This window comes from Pan paniscus, chromosome 23, assembly GCF_029289425.2.
Source record: "Pan paniscus chromosome 23, NHGRI_mPanPan1-v2.0_pri, whole genome shotgun sequence".
In the NCBI taxonomy this organism is placed as follows: domain Eukaryota; kingdom Metazoa; phylum Chordata; class Mammalia; order Primates; family Hominidae; genus Pan; species Pan paniscus.
In genome coordinates, this window is record NC_085927.1 from 41,150,314 (window position 1) to 41,173,157 (window position 22,844).

Genomic DNA, 22,844 nt, shown 5'->3' on the forward strand with positions numbered 1-22,844 from the left:
TGCTCTTGAACTCCTGACCTCAGGTGATCCACCCACCTCCGCCTCCCAAAGCGCTGGGATTACAGGCATGAGCACCGCACCCGGCCAATTATGATGATATTTAAAGGCAATTTTGATTTTACCACTGGTAAGTATTTGTTGAATGGTAGGAGAAGGAATGGGAGTCAGGTTCCTTGAGATGTTCCCTGCTCATGCTGGTGTTTCCCAGTTTGAGGCCTCTGGCCTGTGTTGTTCTGGTGGCTCTGGCTGATCACTCTGGTGGGTCTTGGGCCATCCACATGCATTTTTCTCTCCTGTTTGCAGTGGTTGGAGACCAGACCTAACAGACAGGTGTGTCCTGTTTGCAAAGCTGGCATCAGCCGAGACAAGGTCATCCCCCTCTATGGAAGGGGCAGCACTGGGCAACAGGACCCCAGGTGAGGACTCAGGATGCCTCTCCCAACCACTTCTCCCCTTGGATGTGAATTCACTCCCATTCAGCATCCCCTAACCCCACCCTTTACTTAGTACTAGATGATCTCTTGGTTTCGAAGCAGTCTCATCCAGATGAGAGTCAGCTAGGAGGGGAGGGAAGAGAGGGGATCCAAGTTGCCACTTGCTGGGACCCAGCAGTGAACAGACATCACAATCACAAGTGTGCAGAGCCCTGTGAAAGAGCATTTCTGCAACCTGGGAAGCAGGATATGTAGCAGGAGAGGCTCCAGGGAGCAGGGTTGCTGCATCAGTGATGTATAAAGCATGGCGGGAGGGGAAACAGGATCTGGGTGACTTTGTGGAGTTTGGGGTTTCTAGAAATGGAGATGTGCATGGGTCCAGCATTCAACAAACACAAGTATTGAGAGCCCTTCATGGTCTGGCATCCCCAAGCTCTCCAGAAGAATCTCTTACCTTTATCCAGCTACCCTAGCATGTGCTGTGTACCCGACATATTAGACTTTCTCTTAAAGGGACTTGCTCTTTCACATTTATCAGCCTGTGTATTTGCTCTCTCTTCTGCCTTCTTCCCTCCCCAGTCCTGCTCAAGCTACCCCTCTACCCCCACCTGCTCCTCTAACTTCTACTCATCTCTTATAAGCAGCACTAAAGTTCCCTCTTCCTTGAAGTGGTCTGTCTTCTTCACATTAGTTGCTCTCACCCAGTTCCCACCACAGTGTCACATGACTGGCTTTATCCCCCTTGAAACCATGAACACTTCAAGGGTTGGGTCTGTCATCAGTATTACAGCATCCTGCATAATGCTTGTTGTATAACTAAGCCCTCAATTGAGTATTCATGGGTTGAGTGATTTGAGGGGGTGAGACTCAAAAATAATAGCATTGGGTATTTGCCCAAGAATAGTAGGAGATAGAGCTGAAGTTAATAGGGGAAGGTCAGAGAAACCATGAACCTCAGCCCTTACTGCTGACAACCCACCCTCTGTTCCAGTATGGATTTGGGATTTCTGTTATCTGTAACAGGCCCAGGGAAGGCATCTGGCCATGATTCCTAACCGATCTGAGTCAGGATCTCTGTAAGAGGAGTAGGCTGTAGTGCAATCTGGTGAATATCTCATAACAAGCTGATTTTCTCCCTGGTTCTCTATACACGTGGGAAGAACAGTTGCAGGTAGAATGAAGAGTTAGTATTTGGAGAATTAATCTGGCATAAGTTCATGTCCTGGGCAAGAAAGAGGCTATGGCCCTGACCCTGTTGGTAAAGAGCTCCAGGTCCTCACAGGGAGCAACTCAAAGCAATTTGTAATAGACTTATTTTACACCATTTCTGTTTCAGAGAGAAGACCCCTCCTCGTCCTCAAGGACAGAGGCCAGAGCCGGAGAATAGAGGGGTGAGGAACATTCTAGGAGAAGCTTCTACAAATGAGCTGATGGCTTTACAAGTTTCCTTCTTAGCCTTACGATTTTTCTCCTTGATTATAAAAGTAAAGGAAAACTTGTAAAATACAGAAAGGAAAAGAGGGGGAAAAAAATCACTTATAACCACACCAATCCAGAGGTAACCACTGGAAACATTTTGGTTCTATTTTCTTTTCCATTTTTCTATAATTATATATACACACAAATTTTACAAATCTGTGCGTGTATTTTACAGATGTGTGTATACTTTTTACAGTTTTTGTTTTTTGTTTTTTACAATATGTGGCTCCTGTTTTGTAACCCTCTCTTAAAATTTCATTTGTTCTACAGATATTTAGTACCTTCTTTGTGTGAGTGGGAGTCTTTCAGTATTATCTTGAGATTTTACATTGCCAGCAATATTTTACTAACTAGCTGTTTAGCATTTAGTTGTGTGGATTTAACATAATTCAATCCTTTGTTAGACATTAGCGGCTTTCTTTTTCCAAGTTAAAAAAAATCCTGATGAACTTACAGATAAATTTGTGAGCATGTTGATTATTATTTTATTAGGATAAGACAGGGTCTCACTCTGTAGCCCAGGCTGGAGTGCAGTGGCGTGATCACAGTTCACTGTAGCCTCGACCTCCTGGGCTCAGTCTACCTCAGCCTCCCATGTAGCTGGGACCACAGGTGCACGGCACCATGCCCAGCTAGTTTTTTGAGGTTTTTTTTGTCTTTCTTTTTTTTGTTTTGTTTTGTTTGGGTAGAAACAAGGTCTCACTATGTTGCCCAGGCTGGTCTCTAACTCCTGGGCTCAAGCAATCCTCCCACCTCAGCCTCCCAAAGTGTTAGGATTACAGGCGTGAACCACTGTGCCTGGCTTAGGATAAATTCTTAGAAGTAAGATTACTGGCTAAAAAAAAATGGCACATTTGTCTCTAGTGGTCTAGTGGCTAGGAACAAAAACATTTAAATTTTTTGCATATTTACATCAAATGTTACTCTTAAAAAAATTCTGTTAAAATGTTAAAGAAATTTTAAAAGCAAAATATTTACCCACCATTGCCAAGAGCCCAGAACAAATATATTCTCATATCCTCATGTCCTCTTCATCTGTATGCTGTGCATATGTATTTTTATGTAGCCATCACCATTCTGTTTGCTTTAAAATTTAATTTTGGCAGGTTTTCCATGATGCTCTGAAGTGTCCTCTTTATTATTTAGGCTGCCATTTATCCTATTGAGTTTTTTATTATTTTTTATTTTTCCATGCTATTGCTGGGAACCCATTGAGTTTTGGTTCATTATAATTTGGGTTTTCCTCATCGAAGGACCTTTTAGTTCTTTCCCCATTTTGCTGTTTAAATAATGCTACAATAACCATCTTTGCACACTTTTTTTTTTTTTTTTGAGACGAAGTTTCACTCTTGTTGCCCAACTGGAGTGTAGTAGTGCGATCTCGGCTCACCACAGCCTCTGCCTCCCGGGTTCAAACAATTCTTCTGCCTCAGCCTCCAGAGTAGCTGGGATTACAGGCATGGGCCACCACGCCCAGCTAATTTTTGTATTTTTAGTAGAGACGAGGTTTCTCCATGTTGGTCAGGCTGGTCTCAAACTCCCAAGCTCAGATGATCCGCCCTCCTTGGCCTCCCAAAGTGCTGGGATTACAGGCGTGAGCCACCGCGCACTGCCACTTTCTTTTTTTTTTTTTTGAGTTTGAATAATGGCATTTTATTAGGATTTCCAGGAGTAGGATTATTGAGTCAGGGATCTTGAAAGAAATTAAGGTTCTCGGCTGGGCGCGGTGGCTCACACCTGTAATCTCAGCGCTTTGGGAGGCTGAGGCGGGTGGATCACCTGAGGTCAGGAGTTCGAGACCAGCCTGACCAATATGGTGAAACCCTGTCTCTGCTTTCTTAAAAACATAAAAATTAGCCAGGTGTGGTGGCATGTGCCTGTAGTCCCAGCTACTCGGGAGGCTGAAACAGGAGAATCACTTGAACTCGGGAGGCAGAGGTTGCAGTGAGCTGAGATCGCACCACTGTACTCCAGCCTTGGCGACAGAGCAAGACTCCGTCTCAAAAAAAAAAAAAAAAAAAAGAAATTAAGGTTCTCTTCTCCGGATTACCCTTAATAATAATACTAGCAGTAAACACTTGTTGAATGGTTACTATATGGAAATAACTATATGTTAAGAGCTTTATATGCATGATCTCATTTAAGCCTCACATCAACTCATTTAACGGAGGAGGAAACTGAGGCCCAGATAGGTAAAGTGATCTGTCCAGGGCCACACGTACAGTGCTGAAACCCAGATCTGGCTGGTATTGAAGTCTCTACTCTTGACCACCAGGTGACACCACTTTAACATTCCTAGGTTTTGGTTTCCTACAGAGCATTAGCAACTAATGCAGGAATCAGAGGCCCCCAGAAGCCAGAGGCCCTGGCCTTGTTGACCAAAGTGCATACCTCTAGCATTTATAAGCACCTGCAGCTACTAGCGATGTTTTTTTGCATACTCTGGCCCAGGAACATAATCCCACCAAATGTATGGACTGGTGAGATCATATAGATGTTGCTAGAAGGGAAGCAGAATGGTTAGTCCTCAGGATTGCACTGAATGAATCTGTGGTTCCTGATGAAACAATTGCACCTTCCCAAGTAAGGCAGCCTCAGTCCCAGGAGCCGTTAGATTCAACCATGAACTGAGTAGGAGGCATTTTGTATTGAGGAGATGGAAACTCTTTGTTTTCCCTCCCTTTAGGTTTGCCCTCGCATTAAGTCAGCTGTTAGGCTTTATAGGTGATGCCATCTGGCAAGAAGTTTGGAACTAGATGCCAGGCTGCTCAGTGTGTGATGGAGAGCAGCTATTTTTGTGACTTGCAAAAAACTCATAAATGAAGGCCATCGAGCTGTTTGTGAAGAGCATTTGGCCCAATAGTCTGTCTGCTTTTTATTATTTTTAAAATCATTTGTTCTAAACCTCTCATCAGGGGTGCAGGGGAAGAGAAAAAAATATTTGAAAGATGCGCACAGTAATTAAGAGCATGAAGGCCGGGCACAGTGGCTCTGGCCTCTAATCCCAGCACTTTGGGAGGCTGAGGTGGGAGGATCACTTGAGCCCAGGAGTTTGAGACCAGCCTGAGCAACAAAGTGAGACCCTATCTTTACAAAAAATTTAAAAATTAGCAAAGCATGGAGGGGTACACCTGTGGTCCCAGCTACTCAAGAGGCTGAGATGGGAGTATTGCTTGAGCCTGGGAGGTTGAGTCTACAGTGAGCCATGATTGCACCATTGCACTCCAGGCTTGGTGACAGAGCGAGACCCTGTCTCAAAAAAAAAAGAAAAGAAAAAGAAAAGCATGTGTTTTCAGATCAAATTGACCTAGTTTTAGATCTAAACTGTACTCCTTGGTCAAGTTATTTCACCTCTCCAAGCCTCAGTTTGGTCATCTGTGAAATGCAGATGAAGCCAATGTAAAAATTAAACATGATTTATATGTCCTAATGCTTAACATGGTGCCTAGCACAGAGCTCACGCTTTAAAAAAGGGAGTTATTTATTCACAGTATTGTTCCTGCTGAATCTTTTCATGTGAAAGATGATGCAGTGTAGAACATGCACATGGAAAGAAAACTGAGGGTGATATACCAAACTGCTGATAGTGGTTATTTCAGAGGTAAAGTGGAGTGGCTGCGAAGTGGGAAGGTGAATAGAAGATCTCTGACTCTGTCAATTATTTCTGTAATGTGTGAGTTTCTTATAGCAAGTATATATTACTTTTATAATCAGAAAACATTATAGTGTTTTAAAATGTAAAAATTCTATGTAACAATATTAAAAGAAATTTTAATCCGTAACTTGTCCATATACCTACATATTGTCATGTAGTTGTGACCACAGTGTTCAAACAATTTTGTCTGATAACTTGGTCACAAGAGTTTTTCAGTGTTACCACTTAAGTCAGGATAATGGTTCTTTGAATGCATGTATCAAGATTTTGATCATGACTTCCATTGTTGGCTAATTAGAGTTTCAACATTTTTGCTATTAAAGATAATGTGTAGCTTGTTTGATGTTCCCTTGGGCACAGGGGTGGCTGTCAATATTGCTCCTATAAAGCATGTAGAAGGTGTTACTAGCTAATGTGGGACTATGGAAAATATCCTCAAGCCCTGTGAGTGCTGACTTATGTCAGCAGAGTGTTTCACACTGGGTCAGAGCCAGTCCTTTTTGGCCCATTCATAGATTCTTAGCTGGAAGCTAAGGCTAAAAGGGCAGAGGGCTTGCCAGAGTTCCTCTACTTCAGGGTATATATGGGAGGAAAAGCTGTCCCCCACCTTCGAAACATGTGGCACAAGGTAGGGAGAAGAGGCAGGTGCCACATGCAAGACAACGTGAGGTATGTTGAGTTTTGACAGGCACAGGAGAAACCTGCCTGATTCTCCTGCCCTTAATTGCCTTTCTTCCACACAGGGATTTCAAGGATTTGGATTTGGAGATGGTGGCTTCCAGATGTCTTTTGGAATTGGGGCATTTCCCTTTGGGATATTTGCCACAGCATTTAATATAAATGATGGGCGGCCTCCTCCAGGTAAGACCCTATTTCCTTGAGAAATTAGGAAGATATCTTAGTAATATTGCTTGAAAGCTCCTTGGAATTCAGCAGTATATAAGTTACAGATAATTGTCACTACATGGATAATCAGCCTTTTGAAAATATCTTAAGCTGTTTTTAGATCACTTACAGACATGGTAACAATGTTGAGCACTTACCAACTATTAGGCATGCATATATATAGCACTTTCCATTCCAAGCTCAGGGGATCATCACAACCACCCTATGGAACAGGTGTGTGATTAGCTGCGTTTAACAGATCAGAAAATGCTCAGTAATGTTACCAAGACATACCCCATGTCTATAAAATGGAAAACTGTAAGTGATACTCAGCTGAGGAAAAGCCTAGTTCTGCACATTTACTCCCCACTTTGACCATTTGGGGGCCTGGAAATGTGAGATGACCCATAAGGAGTGAAGGCATCTCCATTCTCTGGCATCTCTGTCTAGCTTCCTTCAGGACACAACATGAGGCTGGTCAGAAGCAGCCTCAGCCCTGTGGGAACCATGCCTAGGTCTACCAACTGCTGCTGCAGTTCTCCCTCCTACTGCTTGAAAGTGCCATCCGCATTCGGTATAGAGCCCTTGCTCTATAGGTGCAAGCCACCTCTATGAGGTGGGTGCCTTGAACTCTTATCACAGTCTGACACCCAAGCCAAGATCCTTACTGTGGAGCCTGCAGAGATGCCATGATCGGTTGAGCTCTGCCTGCACTTGTTGGAGCTTCATGTGCACTGGACACAGCATATGGTACAGAAGTGACCATTGTGTGGTTCACGCCAAGAGCTTATGCCCTAAAGATGGTAACTGGGTCATCCCAGTTATTCTCATCCCCACCCTGGTCCTTGGTACACAGCAGGTGATCTATAAGTCTTTCTTGACTGCCTGCCTGCCTGCCTGTCTGTCTTCGTGAATCCATCAGAGCATCTAGCTGAGGAATCTCAGCACCAAGATATCTTGGGAATGCCTTTTTTTTTTTTTTTTTTTTTTTTTGAGATGGAGTCTCGCTCTGTCCCCCAGGCTGGAGTGCAGTGGCACAATCTCGGCTCACTGCAAGTTCCACCTCCCAGGTTTACGCCATTCTCCTGCCTCAGCCTCCCGAGTAGCTGGGACTACAGGCGCCTGCCACCACGCCTGGCTAATTTTTTTGTATTTTTTTGAAGAGACGGGGTTTCACTGTGTTAGCCAGGATGGTCTCGATCTCCTGACCTCGTGATCCGCCCGCCTGGGCCTCCCAATGTGCTGGGATTACAGGCGTGAGCCACCGCGCCCGGCCCTGGGGATGCCCTTTCTTACTTTATCTGCCTTGAAGGTTTATCCTCTGTTCACATTTGTTTTTCAGAGGAAGTATACCCCAAAAGATAGGGTGTACTCTGCCCTGAAGAAAGGGCAAATTCCTGTGAAGCCAGCAAGAACCTGCCTGATAGCTTGCATCCTTCTAACCTGGTCGAAGGCTAACCTTGGATTCCCCAGCTAAGCAGAGTTCCACAGCCAGGCTAGACTCTGGATTACTTTATCCCCCTGCCACAGTCACAGTTTTCCCTTGTCATGCTTGGTACAATTTGCCCATCCTTGACACAGATTCTTTTATCCTCCTTCCCCCAAAGTCAGGACAGGGAGCTCTAAATGGTAGCTTTTCCTAAAGCAGAGAGGAGTGGAGACTTAGGTTCTCACCCCAGTTCTTCTGCCTCTACCTTGAAAAACAAGTCATTTTGCCTGTCTGGATCCTAGTTCTCTTCTGGAAAAGGAAGGCAATCCCTGTGGGGCCCTTGAGAGGCAGTGTGTGGAGAGGCTGCAGAGCTCTGCCACTAATTTCTCAGCCTTTCAATCTTGAACAGGTCACCTCAAACCTATGTTTCAGCTGCTTCCTACTCAAAATGGAAATAATAATATCCACCAAATAATAACATGTACAAAACACTTAGCAGATAGAAGATACTTAACAAATAGTAGGCTTGCTTTCATTATTTCCTGCAAGAGTTTCCTGTTAATCACCTGGTTTATTTGCATGTGCAGGCCAAACCTTTTATGATAAATTGGACCATGTCTTGTCCTTATTGTTATTGTTCCACATAGTTTCATTTTGCCTGATATTATTTGGGGTTTAGAAATTTTTTTTGGCTGGGCGCGATGGCTCATGCCTGTAATGCCAACGCTTTGGGAGGCTGAGGTGGGCGGATCACCTGAGGTCAGGAGTTTGAGACCGGCCTGGCTAACATGGTGAAACCTGTTCCTACTAAAAATACAAAAAAAAAAATTAGCCGGGTGTGGTGGTGCGTGCCTGTAATCCCAACTACTCAGGAGGCTGAGGCAGCAGAATCGCTTGAACCTAGGAGGTGGAGGTTGCAGTGAGCCGAGATCGCGCCATTGCACTCCAGCCTGGGCAACAAGAGCAAAACTCCACCTCAAAAAGAAAAAAAAAAAAAAAAAAAGGCCAGGCATGGTGGCTCATGCCTGTAATCCCAGCACTTTTGGAGGCTGAGGCAGGCGGATCACAAGGTCAGGAGTTCGAGACCAGCCTGACCAACATGGTGAAACCCTGTCTCTACTAAAAATACAAAAATTAGCCAGGCTTGGTGGCGCACACCTGTAATCCCAGCTACTTAGGAGGCTGAGGCAGGAGAATCGCTTGAACCTGGGAAGCAGAGGTTGCAGTGAGCTGAGATCGTGCCACTGCACTCTAGCCTGGGCAACAGAGCGAGACTACATTTCAAAAAAAAAAAAAGAAATCTTTTTGTGTGTAGGATTCTGATGTTGTAAAGAGATAAAGATTGATGCTGTCAACTTCTGGCCTGAGTGGGCAGTGTGCATAGCTGCAGTGTTCTAATAGCCTGTTTTCTCCCTTCTGTCTCTCCAGCTGTCCCTGGGACACCCCAGTATGTGGACGAGCAGTTCCTGTCACGCCTCTTCCTATTTGTGGCCCTGGTGATCATGTTCTGGCTCCTGATTGCCTAATGCTAGGCTCCTGCCTACATCCGTGGCAGGGCTCTGGACTGGTGACGTGCCACCCCAACTCCTGGTGTTTGGCTTCCTGGCTAATCTTGACTCCTAGAATCAGTGGGATCAGTAACACATCAAGGAGTCTTGTTTCTTCATCAGAGCTTTGGAACTCGAGACCAGTTGGCGATGACCCCTGAATATCGCCACCGCTGTAAACACCCTATAACCTCAGGCCTTGGCATTGAGTCCTCTCTCGTGGGTGACACCATGAAATCTTGTTTCAGCCAGTTCTGCAGGTCCTGACTCTGCAGAGGGAAGAGGCAGAAAGAGAGAAACTGTCAGAGTATAATTTCACCTGAGTTTAATATTACAGAAACAAAGGGATGCACCAAATGGTATTTCTGGAAATTTTCATGTCTTTAAATACCCCTTGGTAAGTTGCCTCTGAAGCCAGTGGGGGCTCCTCAGATAGAGAGGTTCCCCTTTCAAATCCCAGTGCCACTCTGTTCTCTTTCCTTCCCCTCCCACTCCCCCTCTTCTTCCTCTGTAGAGATGCAAGAAATTGCTGTCCCATAAAAATCATAATTGCAGTAGCTAAAGCTGGGGTCACTTCGTGAATTCACCAGAGACTCAAAGATCTTTTATTGGCTCTGGGCTGTGCTCAGTGTCTTTGGCCTCAGAGAACAACTTGAATGACTTCCTGGTTTCCTGGCATAAATTATTCCTGGTGAGACATGTGGCTTAACTCACAGGTTTCCCATCAGCTTTCTCCCTAAAACTATGTTCATCTGCCTCTCTCTGCCAGAGAACATACAGCCGAGAATACTGCTGAAGCTGAGACTGACTACTGTGCATTAGGAAAGACCTGGAGTCAGGACTTTGGTGGGATTTGGAGCTCCGAGGCAGTAATAACTGAACAAGCAGGCCTGTCCCCTAGGCTGCAGAAGCTTGAATGCATCCTCTTCCAGAACCTGCCACAGGAAACTGGGGGCTTTGTCAGGTCAGCCCAACTGCATGCAGAAGACCACCATCCTCAGAAGCCAAGTTGTCTTTTATGAAGAGGCAAGGAAAGGGGAAACCCACATGTGACCCTGATTTTGGTATGGCTTGATAGAGTTCCCTGAAAACTCCTTGTATGTGTGCTAAAACCAGGGAAGCATGTGACTGCCAAGCAGGCAACCCCTGATGATTTGTAAAGCCAGGTGGCAGGGCCTGGGGAGCCCCAGCACAATGATATTGTGTGGTCTTCCCTCCTGTGGAATCGAGGGGAAATTATTCTTCCGAATACCTTGATTTGATTTTCAGTTTCACAAGCTTCTTCCTCTGAATCTTATTGAGGGACTATGGTACCAAGCAGGTAGGACTGTTCACCTGGTGGAACAGTTCTTGCTCTGCCTTCTAGGCTTCATCCCAGAAATCCAGCCTCTTTCTGGAGACCCCAAAGCTGGAGGGAGATGGGCTTCCTCTGGGCCTCTCTCTTACTTTGCCATCCACACTGCTCCTGGCTAACCCCAGCAATAACCAACAAATGGTAGGAAGCCCCACCTATTGCTTTTTCTCAATTATGACTGCATAGTTTGTGGAAACAAAGATCTTGAGGAAGATGAGGGAAGCCCTCCCCTCTTCATAGTCCCCATCTCTTCTCCTTTGTACCTGTCAACACCAGAGTTCAGTGTTTAAACAGACAAAATATAAAGTATTGAGTAGGTGGTTCATATGCCGAATCCACTTGGTAGGAAGAAACCACCAGCTTTATAGTGTGCCTGATAGATTTTAAACATTCCTGGGCACCCACTCAAGAGTGCTCTTTTTATCACCTTCTGGAAATCCCCAAAGTTGCAGGGGCCTCTGGAGTGTCTCTGCTCTAGAGAGAATTGGTGGGACCCCCCTCAGTGCAGTGGCCCCAACTAGTGGAGGGAGAGAGGACTTAAGTCAGATGGACTCAACAGAAATGGGTTTCCAGAAGAATAATGAAAAGTTGTGGGTAGGAAAATGAATCATTTGGACTCTTCAGTGAAATGGAGTGAGCCCAGGAGAGCTCAACCAACAGAGGCACTCTGGGAACCTGTTAGTAAAGCCAGGCTGGCCAAATGCCATTTGATTTTGAACCTTGTAGGTCCCCACTCACCCTCTGCCAGGAGCTAAGTAAGGCAGGAGAGCTGACTTGGGACTCCTGGCTCGGCCCCAACAGGGAGCCCCCTTCCCACCATCCCTCGGCAAGCTCACCACCTGATCCTTCTGCCAAGGCAGCTTTCCTTTCTTTTGTGTGTTTTCTGTGTTCTTAGCCTCCACCCTCCTCCTGCCACCCTTGTGGACTAGGACCAGGTCCTGACCCCAGTCAGAAAATGATGATATGTACAGTGGCACACCTTAACCAGTCACTAATTTTCACTGTTGTGAAAGTGATTTGATTTAGAATTAAACAAATGGTTTTACATTACTATGAGCTTGGACTTCTTGTCTGTGTTGTGGAGGGTGAGTGGGTGGGGAGTAGTCACACTGGTATGCCCTCATGGAGGCTCCTGTGCATCCTCCGTAATGTCACACTGAGAACGAAAGTCTTCAAAGAAGCTGGGCATGACTTATGCCTGTAGTCCTAGTTACTCTGGAGGCTGAGGCAAGAGGATTGCTTGAGCCCTGAGTTTCAAGGCTGCATTGAGCTATGATCATGCCACTGAACTCCAGCCTGGGTGACAAAGCGAGACTGTCTCTTAAAAAAAAACAAAAAAGGAAAGAAAGTCTATAAACGACTATTGATAATTAGAGATGATAAATGTAGGCTGGAGGCCTGGCTTCATACACAGCCTTGCCCAAGATAAAACCTGTCTGACAGGCAGCCCCAGTCCTGACAAGTACATGGCATTCCTGAGTTTGGTAAGTGACAAGCTGCCACAATAGAGCTTAGCTTGTCACTTATCAGAGCCTTTAGAACAATCATAGGTTACTCACTGTCAGCGTCTCTCCATCTGTTTAGTAACAGGGCAGGTGGGCTGTCAGCCAAGTCCTCTCTCTGGAGCAGAAGGTGTGTCCCTCCCTAAGGTTCCTTAGTAGCAGGGTGTAGTGTGAGATGGAAGATGTTGCTGAGGTTACAAATCTGGCCCAGCCTCAGGCTCCCCAACATGCCAGAGCTACAAGTAATTCCTCTGAAAAGAGCTTTTTTTCTTCCTCTTAGATTTTGATCTAACAGTTATCAAATTGAATAGTACCAAGATACAGTGGGGAATGCAAAGGTGAGGGAACTTCAGGAGCTCATAAGCCCAATGAGAAAAGACCAGGTTTTTCTTTTTTTTTTGAAAGATTTTAATTTTAGGCCAGGCATGGTGGCTTACACCTACAAACCCCAGCACTTTGTGAGGCTGAGGTGGGAGGATCGCTTGAGGCCAAGAGTTTGAGACCAGCCTGGGCAACACAGGGAGACTCCATCTCTACAAAAATAAAAAATATTAGCCAGGCACAGTGGTGCATGCTTGTGGTCCCAGCTACCCGGGAGGGAGGCTGAGGTGGGAAGATCACCTGAGCCTGGGAGGTCAAGGCTGCAGTGAGTTGTGATCATGCTAGTGCATTCCAGCCAGGGCAACAGACCCTTTTAGAAACAGGGTCTTACTCGGGTGCCCTGGCTAGAGTGCAGTGGTGTGATCACAGCTTACTGCAGCCTGGAACTCCCGGTCTCAGTAGGTTCTCCCACCTCAGCCTCCCAAAGTGTTGGAATTACAGGTGTAAGCCACCATGCCCGGCCTTAGGTTTTTGTTTTCGATGGGGAAAAAAAAAAAAAAAAAAACAGTAGTAGAACAGGACAATAAAGCCTCCGTGTAGCCATAACCCAACTCCAGTAACTATCAACTCAGATCAGTCTTGTTGCATCTATACCTCCCGCACGCTGTTCCTCTCCCACTGTCTGAACTATTCGGAAACAAACCCCAGTCATGTCATTTATTAAGTATTTCGATATGCATCTCAAGTATTTTAAAAACAAGCAAAATATGCCGGGCACGATGGCACACACCTGTGATCCTAGCACTTTGGGAGGGTGAGGCGGGCGGATTGCGGGAGCTCAGGAGTTTGAGACCAACCTGGGCAACATAGTGAAACCCCGTCTCTACTAAAATACAAAAAATTAGCCAGGCGTAGCGGTAGGCGCCTGTAGTCTCAGCAACTCGGGAGACTGAGGCAGGAGAATCGCTTGAACCCGGGAGGCAGAGGTTGCAGTGAGCCGAGATCGCACCAGTGCACTCCAGTCGGGGTGACAGAGCAAGACTCCATCTCAAAAAAAAAAAAAAAAAAGCAAAATACCTTTAAAAAATTTCTTAAAATCATCATATCCAATCACATTGTTCAGATTTCCCTAGTTGTCTCATAACTTGTGTAGTTTCAATTGAGATCCAAATCAGTTTCATACATTGCTATTATTTGTCTCTGAATTTTTTTTTTTTTTTGAGACGGAGTTTCACTTGCCGCCCAGACTGGAGTGCAGTGATGCGATCCCAGCTCACTACAGCCCCTGTCTCCCGGGTTCAAGTGATTCTCATGCCTCAGCCTCCTTGGTAGCTGGGACTACAGGCGCCTGCCATCATGCCTGGCTAATTTTTTGTGTTTTTTTGTGTGTGTTTGTGTGACAGAGTCTCGCTCTGTCGCCCAGGCTGAAGTGCAGTGGCGGGATCTCGGCTAACTGCAAGCTCCACCTCCTGGGTTCACACCATTCTCCTGCCTCAGCCTCCCAAGTAGCTGAGACTACAGGTGCCCGCCACCATGCCCGGCTAATTTTTTTTGTATTTTTAGTACAGACGGGGTTTCACCATGTCAGCCAGGATGGTCTCAAGCTCCTGACCTCTTGATCCACCCGCCTCAGCCTCCCAAAGTGCTAGGATTACAGGGGTGAGCCACCTTACCTGGCCTGTCTATGAAATTTTTTCTACTCTGCAGTTTATCTGTTAAAGAAACTAGGTTATTTGTCCTGTTGCATTTCCCACAGCATCATTTTTGCTATTTGCATCATGGAAATGTTATTAAGCTCCTCTTCTCCACGTATTTCCTGTAAGTTGGTTGTTAGATCTAGAAGCTTGACCAGATTCAAGCTTATTATTTTTGTTTTGTAAGACTACGTCATAGGTGATGGTATATACTTGGTGCGTCTTATCTGGAGGCACTTAATGTCTGGTAGTCCTACTTTGTGATGTTACAGATGCCACTATATCATTTAGAGTTGAGAAACAAGACTGCACTCTGGGCAGAGTGGGGCACAAAATTACAGAGAACCTGGAGAGCTGGTTGTTGTAGGAATGGCAGGTGGCGCAAGGCAGGATGTGCTCAGGAAAAAGCAGAGTCCTGGAGTGAAGGGAATAGGGAGACAAGTCCGCAGGGTGAGATGTAGTCAGCTCATGAGGACTGGTTTGGCTTTTATTTTGTAGGCAGTGGGGTGCTGTTGAAGGGTTTTGAACAGAGAGATGACAGGTCCAGAAACATACTTTCGGAAGATTAACCAGTCAGTTGTGGGTAGGATGATTCAGGGAGGGCAGAGACTGGCTCAGTTTGAAGCAAGTGGAAGTGACACTGGGCAAGTCTGGTTGGGCACCAGTGGACCAGTACCTTCAAGAGGGCAGAACCTTGAGTTGTTTTTCAAGGTCCAGGTTTCAGGATCCTAGGCTCAGAGAGTTGACTGTGAGGAGGCTGGCAGGATCTGGCCCTAGGGACTGACCAAGCTATGGCCAGTGAAACAAACTGTGGACAGGTAACCTGGGTGCTATTGAAACTCAGTTGGTCTACTCCCTGCCCAGGCTTTCTCTACCCTCCAGAAGTCCCCCTTGAGTTCACAAGTGATTTCTGGAATGTTCTTTGGGTCCATATTAAAAATATATCTCTTGGCTATAGCATTTCTATAGAAAGCTATTCCCTTCCATTACATTTTCAACTTGTGTTTCTCAGAGTCGCCTGAACTTCCCTGGGAGGAACTTGGGGGACTTGGCTATTCCCCAACTCCCTGCTGGTGAAGACCATGAGGCTGGAGGTAGGAGGAAGTGGAATGTGAGAGAGAATGAGGAGGGAGAAGAGATAGACCTGGGTGCCTTGGTGTGGAACGGAGGGAGAGGGAAGACACCCAGGAGGTTTTGGTTCCCAGGATGCCAGTGCTTTGTTGCCTGGGAAAATACAGTGTTACATCTTTCTGTAGGAAGGATGGGGAAAGTCCCTGTCCCGTTTGCTAGCCATGAGGCAGCTTGTCAGGAGAGTCTCTGGATTCCTGTCACTTTAATTCAATACACAATCTTGTGTTTACTATAATGATTTCCTCAGAAACTACAAAACTGAGTACTGAAAAGAGTTCCCAGGAATTAACGGAAATGGGACAGAGCCCTCCTCCCCAGCACTTTGTGCACACTCAGGACATCGTGAGCCACCTGCCACACCCAGAAGAGAAAAATCTGACCGGCATCCGGTTTGAATTAGAGCAGGAAGAAAGAGAATTGTGCTCGCCTTTGTCTTTGCCTTTGCCTTTGCTTACCCAACTGCTGGGACCAGAGGCAGCTGGGTTGAACTTTGTCTTTGGTCAGGGGTGGGGGTGGAGGGGACAGAATCCATTTCCCTGGGCCCCATCCTCTTTCTGGTCATTTGGACACGTTTCCTGTGATCTGAATCTGATGTAAGGAAATGACAATTGTGAAAGACCCAGCGTGAGAGAATCTGATGGGAGGGTGGGTCATCAGGGACCAGCTGGCCTGGCTGATGATGTATTAATATCTTAATCACACAGAGGACCCCAATCTCCTTCCAGACCTAATGAGCGGAAGTGGTTCTCAAAGCTACTCAGCCAGCTAGCAGCTGCCATAACCCAGTCAGCTGTCCTAACTCTTAGTCCTGTAATCCCTCCTCCTCATAGAAGATTGTAAACTGGCAGCCCACAGGGCAAATCTAGTGGCCAGGTGTGTTTCATTTGGTCTACATGGCATTTTAAGAACTTTTTGATGCTATCAACATTTTTTAAAAGTGGCAAATTTCACCTAAATATCTGGATTTTTGGCATGTTTTGAAAGGTTGGAAGACCTGGGAATGGTAGGCCCATGTTCCTGCAGGGGAGTGCTCGTCTTCCAATGCGGCGCACAAGCTCCAGCGTCCTGCGCTAAACCTAATTGGCCTGGCTGAGGATCTGCTCCTGGAATGCTGGTTGGTCGCCTCCAACTATCTTTGACTTAGAGATTATTTACTGTCAGCTTACTCATAGTGGCGCAGAGAAGTGGTTTCTCTGAGCTAGAAGCTTCTAACAAAAGTCCATCCTCAAAGCTGTTTGTGGGATAGACCTGGCTCCTCCATTGTAATATTCCTGATTCCAAACACTACTGGAAAGAGCTCTGAACTGGCAGTTAGCAGGCCTGGGCTCCCATCCCGGCTCTCCTCCTAATGAGCGAAGCCATTTCAATGTAGTCGAACTTAGCCTCTGATCCTTAACTTTCCCTATCTGTAAATGAGGGCGACTAGATGGGTGCGGACTGTCATCCGTGTTGAGACTTCCGGCCCCCGCAGAATCAACCTTACCGGCGGGAGCACCTCGAGGGGACGCCGCTCGCACTAGGGGGCGCCAGGGCCGCTGCAGAGCCCGAGCCAGAGCCAGGGGGCGGGGCCGCGTCTCGGGAGCGGGGCCTGAGAGCGGCGGGGCGGGGCGTCGGCGGGCAGTCCCCTGTGCCAGGTGTGGTTTGGTCCTCCCAGGGCGCCGTAGGCGGTGCATCCCGTTCGCGCCTGGGGCTGTGGTCCTCCCGCGCCTGAGGCGGCGGCGGCAGGAGCTGAGGGGAGTTGTAGGGAACTGAGGGGAGCTGCTGTGTCCCCCGCCTCCTCCTCCCCATTTCCGCGCTCCCGGGACCATGTCCGCGCTGGCTGGTAAGGAAGGGCTGCTCCGCCCTGTCCCGCTGTTATCTCCGAAGTCCGGCTCCATGGCGCCTGAGGGAAACCGGCTGTCTCTCGGGGGTTTCGGGCTGGTTGGGTCCTCGTGGGTCCGAGCTCCTCAGAAAAGCTGGGAGGCGGGGTGGGCACAGCGCTCCCCAGGCATTTGGAGGGTGGGACTCCGGGAATGGGGAGGCAGGGCATCCTGGAGACAGAGGGCTCCGAGGGGCAGGCGGGTTGGGCGGCTTCCCGCGAGTTGAGGTCCCGGGGAGGAAGAGATTCTGGGTCTGCCAGGAATCCAGCTTTTTGGAGGGACCTGGCGGCCGCAGACCCCCAAATTAACCCTTTTTAAGGAAGTTGAAAAGTATGGGGTTCTCTTATAGTGGAAGCTCTGTGGAATTTGAGGAGTACAGGATCCTCTAGGGTTCAGGACAATTAGGAGAGTTACCCCGGGTTCTGGGTTTTCTGAGGGAAATGGAGGATGTGACTTCCCTGCCAAGACCCAAGGCTTCTCGCGGGCATCTTGGTGTCTGGGAGTCCCCCGGGGCTGGGAGCTCTTTGCAGAAAATAAGGGAGATTTAGGACAGGACTAAGGGTAAGGAGAGATCGGACCATTCTTTTTGGGGCCCAAAGATCTCTGCTACAGGTGGCGAAAGTAGGCCACCTGGAGTTCTGAGTCCTCCTGTGGAAGCTCCCTTGGCCTCTCTAGACTAAAGACTAGAGGGATTCGGCCAAACACATCCTGGAAGGAAGAGTTGTCTAAGGGTGAAGGGTAGCTTCAGAGTTGGGTTAGTTGCACCTGCAGTCACCTCCCCGCCACCTCACACACCACCCTGCAGCTTCCTGCCTTCCCCATCTTTTCCCCCAGCAGCAGGAACCTTCTGTCTCTTATGTTTCCCAGACACCTGTGTGGGTGGCCCACCCTCTGGGTCCACCAGGGTCAGCGTCCAGAAGCTTTGGAGAGGCAGCAAGAGGGTATTGAGGTGGAGGGGGGCTGGCTATCTGCCCCCTGCTTCCTGGCTTTCCGTCTGTGGACAGTCACTTCCTTCATCTTGAATGCAAGGACTGGGCTACCAGTGGGTCACTTCCTCAGCAAGGGAGCATGGGATTTTCTCTTCACTGGTGATAACAGACTTCTGGAGAGAGCTAGGGATGGAAATGCCTAAAACAAATTTTTTTAGGCTGGGCGTGGTGGCTCATGCCTGTAATCCCAGCACTTTGGGAGGGCAAGGCAGGAGGATCGCTTGAGTCCAGGAGTTTGAGACCAGCTTGGGCAATATAGCGAGACTTCATCTCTTAAAAACAAAACCTTGTCTCTTAAAAAAGATTTTTTTAAGCTTACAGAGTCCTTCAACTCAAATGATTTCCAGTAACTTTTTTTTTTTTTTTCTTAGATGGAGTCTTGCTCTGTCGCCCAGGCTGGGGTGCAGTGGCACAATCTTGGCTCATTGCAACCTCTGCCTCCCGGGTTCAAGCGATTCTCCTACCTCAGCCTCCCGAGTAGCTGGGACAACAGGGGCCCGCCACCACGCCCGGCTAATTTTTTTGGTATATTTAGTAGAGATGGGGTTTCACCATATTGGCCAGGCTGGTCTTGAACTCCTGACCTTGTGATTCGCCCGCTTCGGCCTCCCAAAGTGCTGGGATTACAGGCGTGAGCCACCGCACCCGGCCGATTTCCAGTAACTTTTTCTAACAGCTGTGTAATATAGGTTGCCTGTCTTGAACCCTGTTTCTTAGAAAATTGTGAAAGGTTTCACAGTACAATAGTCTAGAGGCATAAAGCCTCTAGATGCATTAGTTTATGCATTCTTTCTTTCATTCAAAGAATATTTGTTGGATTCTTCTGTGTCATATACTTAGCCAAATGCTGAGTACAGTGGTGACATAGTTCTTGGCTTTGTGGTGCTTAATAATCCTAGAGATGGACAATAAATAATTGTAACAATTGCAATAAATGCTATAATAGTTAAGGTAAACAATTGAGATAAGTGCTGTAAGAGTGCACCAGGGGTGAGGGTTTTCTCTACTTTTTTTTCTGTTTTGGTAGAGACAGGGTCTCACTATGTTGCTCACGGTGGTCTTCAACTCCTAGTTTCAAGCCATCCTCCTGTCTCAGCCTCCCAAAGTGCTGGGATTACAGGCATGAACCACCATGCCCATCCTCTACTTTTTTTTTTTTTGAAGGGAATACTTTTCTTAAAAATGCAAGTTTATGCTGACCCCTGGAGATAAGTAAAAGTTAGCCTGGCAAAAAAATCTCACAGAGCATTCCAGGCAGAGGAAACAGCATAAAAAGGCCCTAGGGTAGGAAGGCATGTAGTGCCTTTGAGCCTTGGAGCTTGGAGGTCAATATGGTTTTTTGATTTTTTTGTGGGGGGTGGGGAGGAAGAGTCTCGCTCTGTTGCCCATGCTGGAGTACAGTGGCGCGATCCAGACTCACTGTACCCTCCACCTCCCAGGTTCAAGTGAATCTTCTGCCTCAGCTTCCTGAGTAGCTGGGACTACAGGCAAGTGCTACCACGCCCAGCTAATTTTTTGTATTTTTATTAGAGACGGGGTCTCACCATGTTGCCCAGGCTGGTCTCAAACTCCTCAGCTCAGGCAGTCCACCCGCCTTGGACTCCCAAAATGCTAGGATTATAGGCGTGAGCCACCATGCCCAGCCAAGTATGGCTTTTTTATAGATGAGGAGACAGGCCCAGAAATGACAAGGTTCCATAGCTAAATGAGCAGTGGTGGTCAGAGTTCATATTTTCCAACTTCAAGTTTAGTGCTTCCTCCTCTCTGTAGCACAAAAAGCAGAATGAAGTTGACTATGGAGTCTGAGAAGGAAGTGGGACTTAAACTTTCACTTGTTATTCCATTCAAACCATGTTCTGAGACACCTCAGATTCCTCGTGTAACCGGAGAATCAACAACAAATCAAATATTTACTGAGTGCCTGTGATGTCTGTGGCACTGGGCAGGACCAAGTTTTACCTCTTATAAATTTTAACAGGTGTTAGAGCCAGGAGAGAGTTTTGAGATAATGTATAGTCTCCTTGTTTTACCTATGAAGAAACTGAGGCTCAGGGAAAAAAAACGGAGTTGTCCAGGGTCACTCAACTAGTGGTAGAGCCAGAACCAAGGTAGGACTTCTGCAGTGTTCTTTCCAGTATTCCAGGCTGCTTAAGACGTACAGGGTCTGGCACATGGTAAGCCCTTAATAAGTATTTGTGGAAATGAGTTATATATAGTTTGTGCCTCTGAGAAACTTACTGTCTAGTTAAGGTAATTAAGGCAAAAAACAAAACTGCCATGCTGATCAGTAGTGGGATTGCGCCTATGAAAAGCCACCGCACTCCAGCCTGGGCTACATAGCAAGATCCCCGTCTCTTAAAAAAAAGAAAAAAATTGATAAGACAAGCTGTTATAAGGCTTGCATATGATAACATTATAGAATTTCAAAGATGAGGGAGAATTCTCTTCATACATTTATTCCACAAATATATATTGAGTTCCTGCTATGTGCTAAACTCTTTTGGCCCCTAGGGATACAGCAAGGAACAAGATAGACCAAATCCCTTCCCTCATGTAGTGTATGTTCTGGTGGGGAGAGATAGACAGCAAGTAAATGTATGAACATCATATTCAGGGATAAATCCATTGAAGAGAAGTGAAGTAGGGTAAGGGGATAGAAGAAGTGAGTTGTCAGGGAATGTGTTTGGCATGTTTAAAGAATAGCAGGGTATCCAGGGTGGCCATCAGTTTTGGTTAGGGAATACTTCTTGAAGTGGGTAAGATTTGAGAAATCTTAAATAGGCTTAAAGAAGGTGGGGAAGATGATATCTTAGTAGGGAAGAAACTTTGGGAGTAGGAGACAAAAGTAGGCAAGTTTCAGGTCTTCATAAAGGGTAGCAAATACGTGTGGTAGAGGCAAGGATTGGGAGGTGGAAGATTCATAGGAAGTGGAAGGTACAGCTGAGAATGTGGGTGCAACCGGACTAGAGGGTTTAATGCCAGGCTGAGGATTTTGGAAGTTTCTAGTCTACAGTAGGCACCGTAGGTTTAGAGAAAGGAAGACTCATGATGTGGGCACAGGGCCACCAATCTGGAGGTGGGTATAGTGGGCCCTGAGATGAGGTCTTAGTGGTAGCAATGAAGAAGGCACCAACCAATAAAAGATGCCTCCTGACGTAGGCAGGCCAGGGTGACTTGGATGGTCCTGGATATGTGATGGAGCAGGGTAGGGTCCAAAATGACCACAAGATTTCAAAACTAAATAAAAATCCATCATGATCAAGGGGCTGTATTAGGCTTTCCACATTCATGGTGGATTTTCTGCATCTTCTGGAGGCTGAGCTGATTCCCAGAACAGGGCTGCCTTCTTGTTAGTGTAACCTTGAGCGGGGCTAATAGGGCCCACCGTCACACACATCTCATTTCAATGAGAGGACCTAAAACTGTAGCAGTCTCTTACAAGTCTACCTTCTTTCTCATCCTTGATCTATTTTTATATAGTAGAAAGAATTAGACTATTTTACCTATTAATTTACATTGAATAGTAACTAGAACATGAAACCAATGCCTGGTTTCATTAAAGTGTTCCTTGAACATTCTTTCTGGGATTCTTTTTTATCATGTCTTTCTGCCTGTAATTTGTTTTGTCCAGGAAAGAAAGTCTAAAATGTAGTTAAAGACAGGCTTTGAGCCAGGTGCAGTGGCTCACGCCTGCAATCCCAGCACTTTGGGAGGTTGAGGTGGGTGGATCACAAGGTCAGGAGTTCAAAACAGTCTGACCAAGATGGTGAAACCCCATCTCTACTAAAATACAAAAATTAGCCGGGCATGGGGGCAGGTGCCTGTAATCCCAGCTACTCGGGAGGCTGAGGCAGAGAATTGCTTGAACCTGGGAGGCAGAGGTTGCAGTGAGCCGAGGTTGCACCACCGCACTCCAGCCTGGGTGACAGAGCGAGACTCCGTCTCAGAAAAAAAAAAGACAGGCTTTGGAGACTAGACCTGTGGTCTAATCCCAGCTCAAACATTTATTAGCTGAGTATTTCAGTTTCCTCTTCCGTAAAATGAGAACAATAATAGTTCTTTAAGACTAGTCCTGATCTCATGGGATCTTTGTATTCAGTTAGCTCATACTTGCGTAGTGCTTAGGACATTGCCTGGCATAAAGTAGTTTTTTTCCTCTGTCATTGACAACTGGCAGAGAACTGCTGTATGAGAATATATCAGTTGGTTAACCAGTTCTCTGATAAAGATATTTTTATAGGCCTTCCATAGATAGGAAAATGCCTACTCATTCACAGTTGAATGAACTTCTGGTTGGAAGTTGCAGTCTGGGTGGCCTGAAAGACATAAGAACCATCTGTCTCATTTGTCACTGCAGTGTATTTTGTTAATGTACTGAGCTTGCCTTGCCTGTAGCACCTGGTTTGTCCCTCTCTGACATGTTATTTCTGTGTATATCCATGTCCTTCACACCCCATGAGTACACACCAAGGGCCCCAGTAATTCCTGGCCTACTCTGTGCCTTGTACATGGGCACATAGAAAAAAGTTTGCTGAGTTTGTTTTGAAAACCTTCCCTTCAGATTT

At 46.6% G+C, this 22,844-nt stretch overlaps 2 protein-coding genes across 10 annotated transcripts in view; both read left to right on the forward strand.

Annotated features, from left to right (window-relative positions):
* RNF185 (ring finger protein 185) overlaps positions 1 to 11,833 on the forward strand; it is a 46,773-nt gene extending 34,940 nt beyond the window's left edge. For 5 of the 7 annotated variants that reach the window (XM_003826928.5, XM_055105778.2, XM_055105777.2 and 2 more), the window contains 4 exons: positions 304 to 416; positions 1,771 to 1,825; positions 6,312 to 6,429; positions 9,311 to 11,833. In XM_003826928.5, coding sequence (XP_003826976.1) covers positions 304 to 416; positions 1,771 to 1,825; positions 6,312 to 6,429; positions 9,311 to 9,408 — 384 coding nt within the window. In that variant the 3' untranslated portion in view covers positions 9,409 to 11,833. Of the gene's footprint in view, positions 1 to 303; positions 417 to 1,770; positions 1,993 to 6,311; positions 6,430 to 9,310 lie in introns of those variants that run through there. The other 2 variants (XR_001337629.4, XM_034948318.3) reach the window with 2 other exon arrangements.
* A 5,170-nt stretch (positions 11,834 to 17,003) lies between these two features.
* Positions 17,004 to 22,844, forward strand: part of LIMK2 (LIM domain kinase 2) — a 68,521-nt gene continuing 62,680 nt past the window's right edge. The window contains exon 1 of one of the 3 annotated variants that reach the window (XM_003826926.5): positions 17,004 to 17,253. In XM_003826926.5, the coding sequence (XP_003826974.2) occupies positions 17,238 to 17,253 (16 nt within the window). In that variant the 5' untranslated portion in view covers positions 17,004 to 17,237. The remainder of the gene's footprint in view (positions 17,254 to 22,844) is intronic. The other 2 variants (XM_063603413.1, XM_034949150.3) reach the window with 2 other exon arrangements.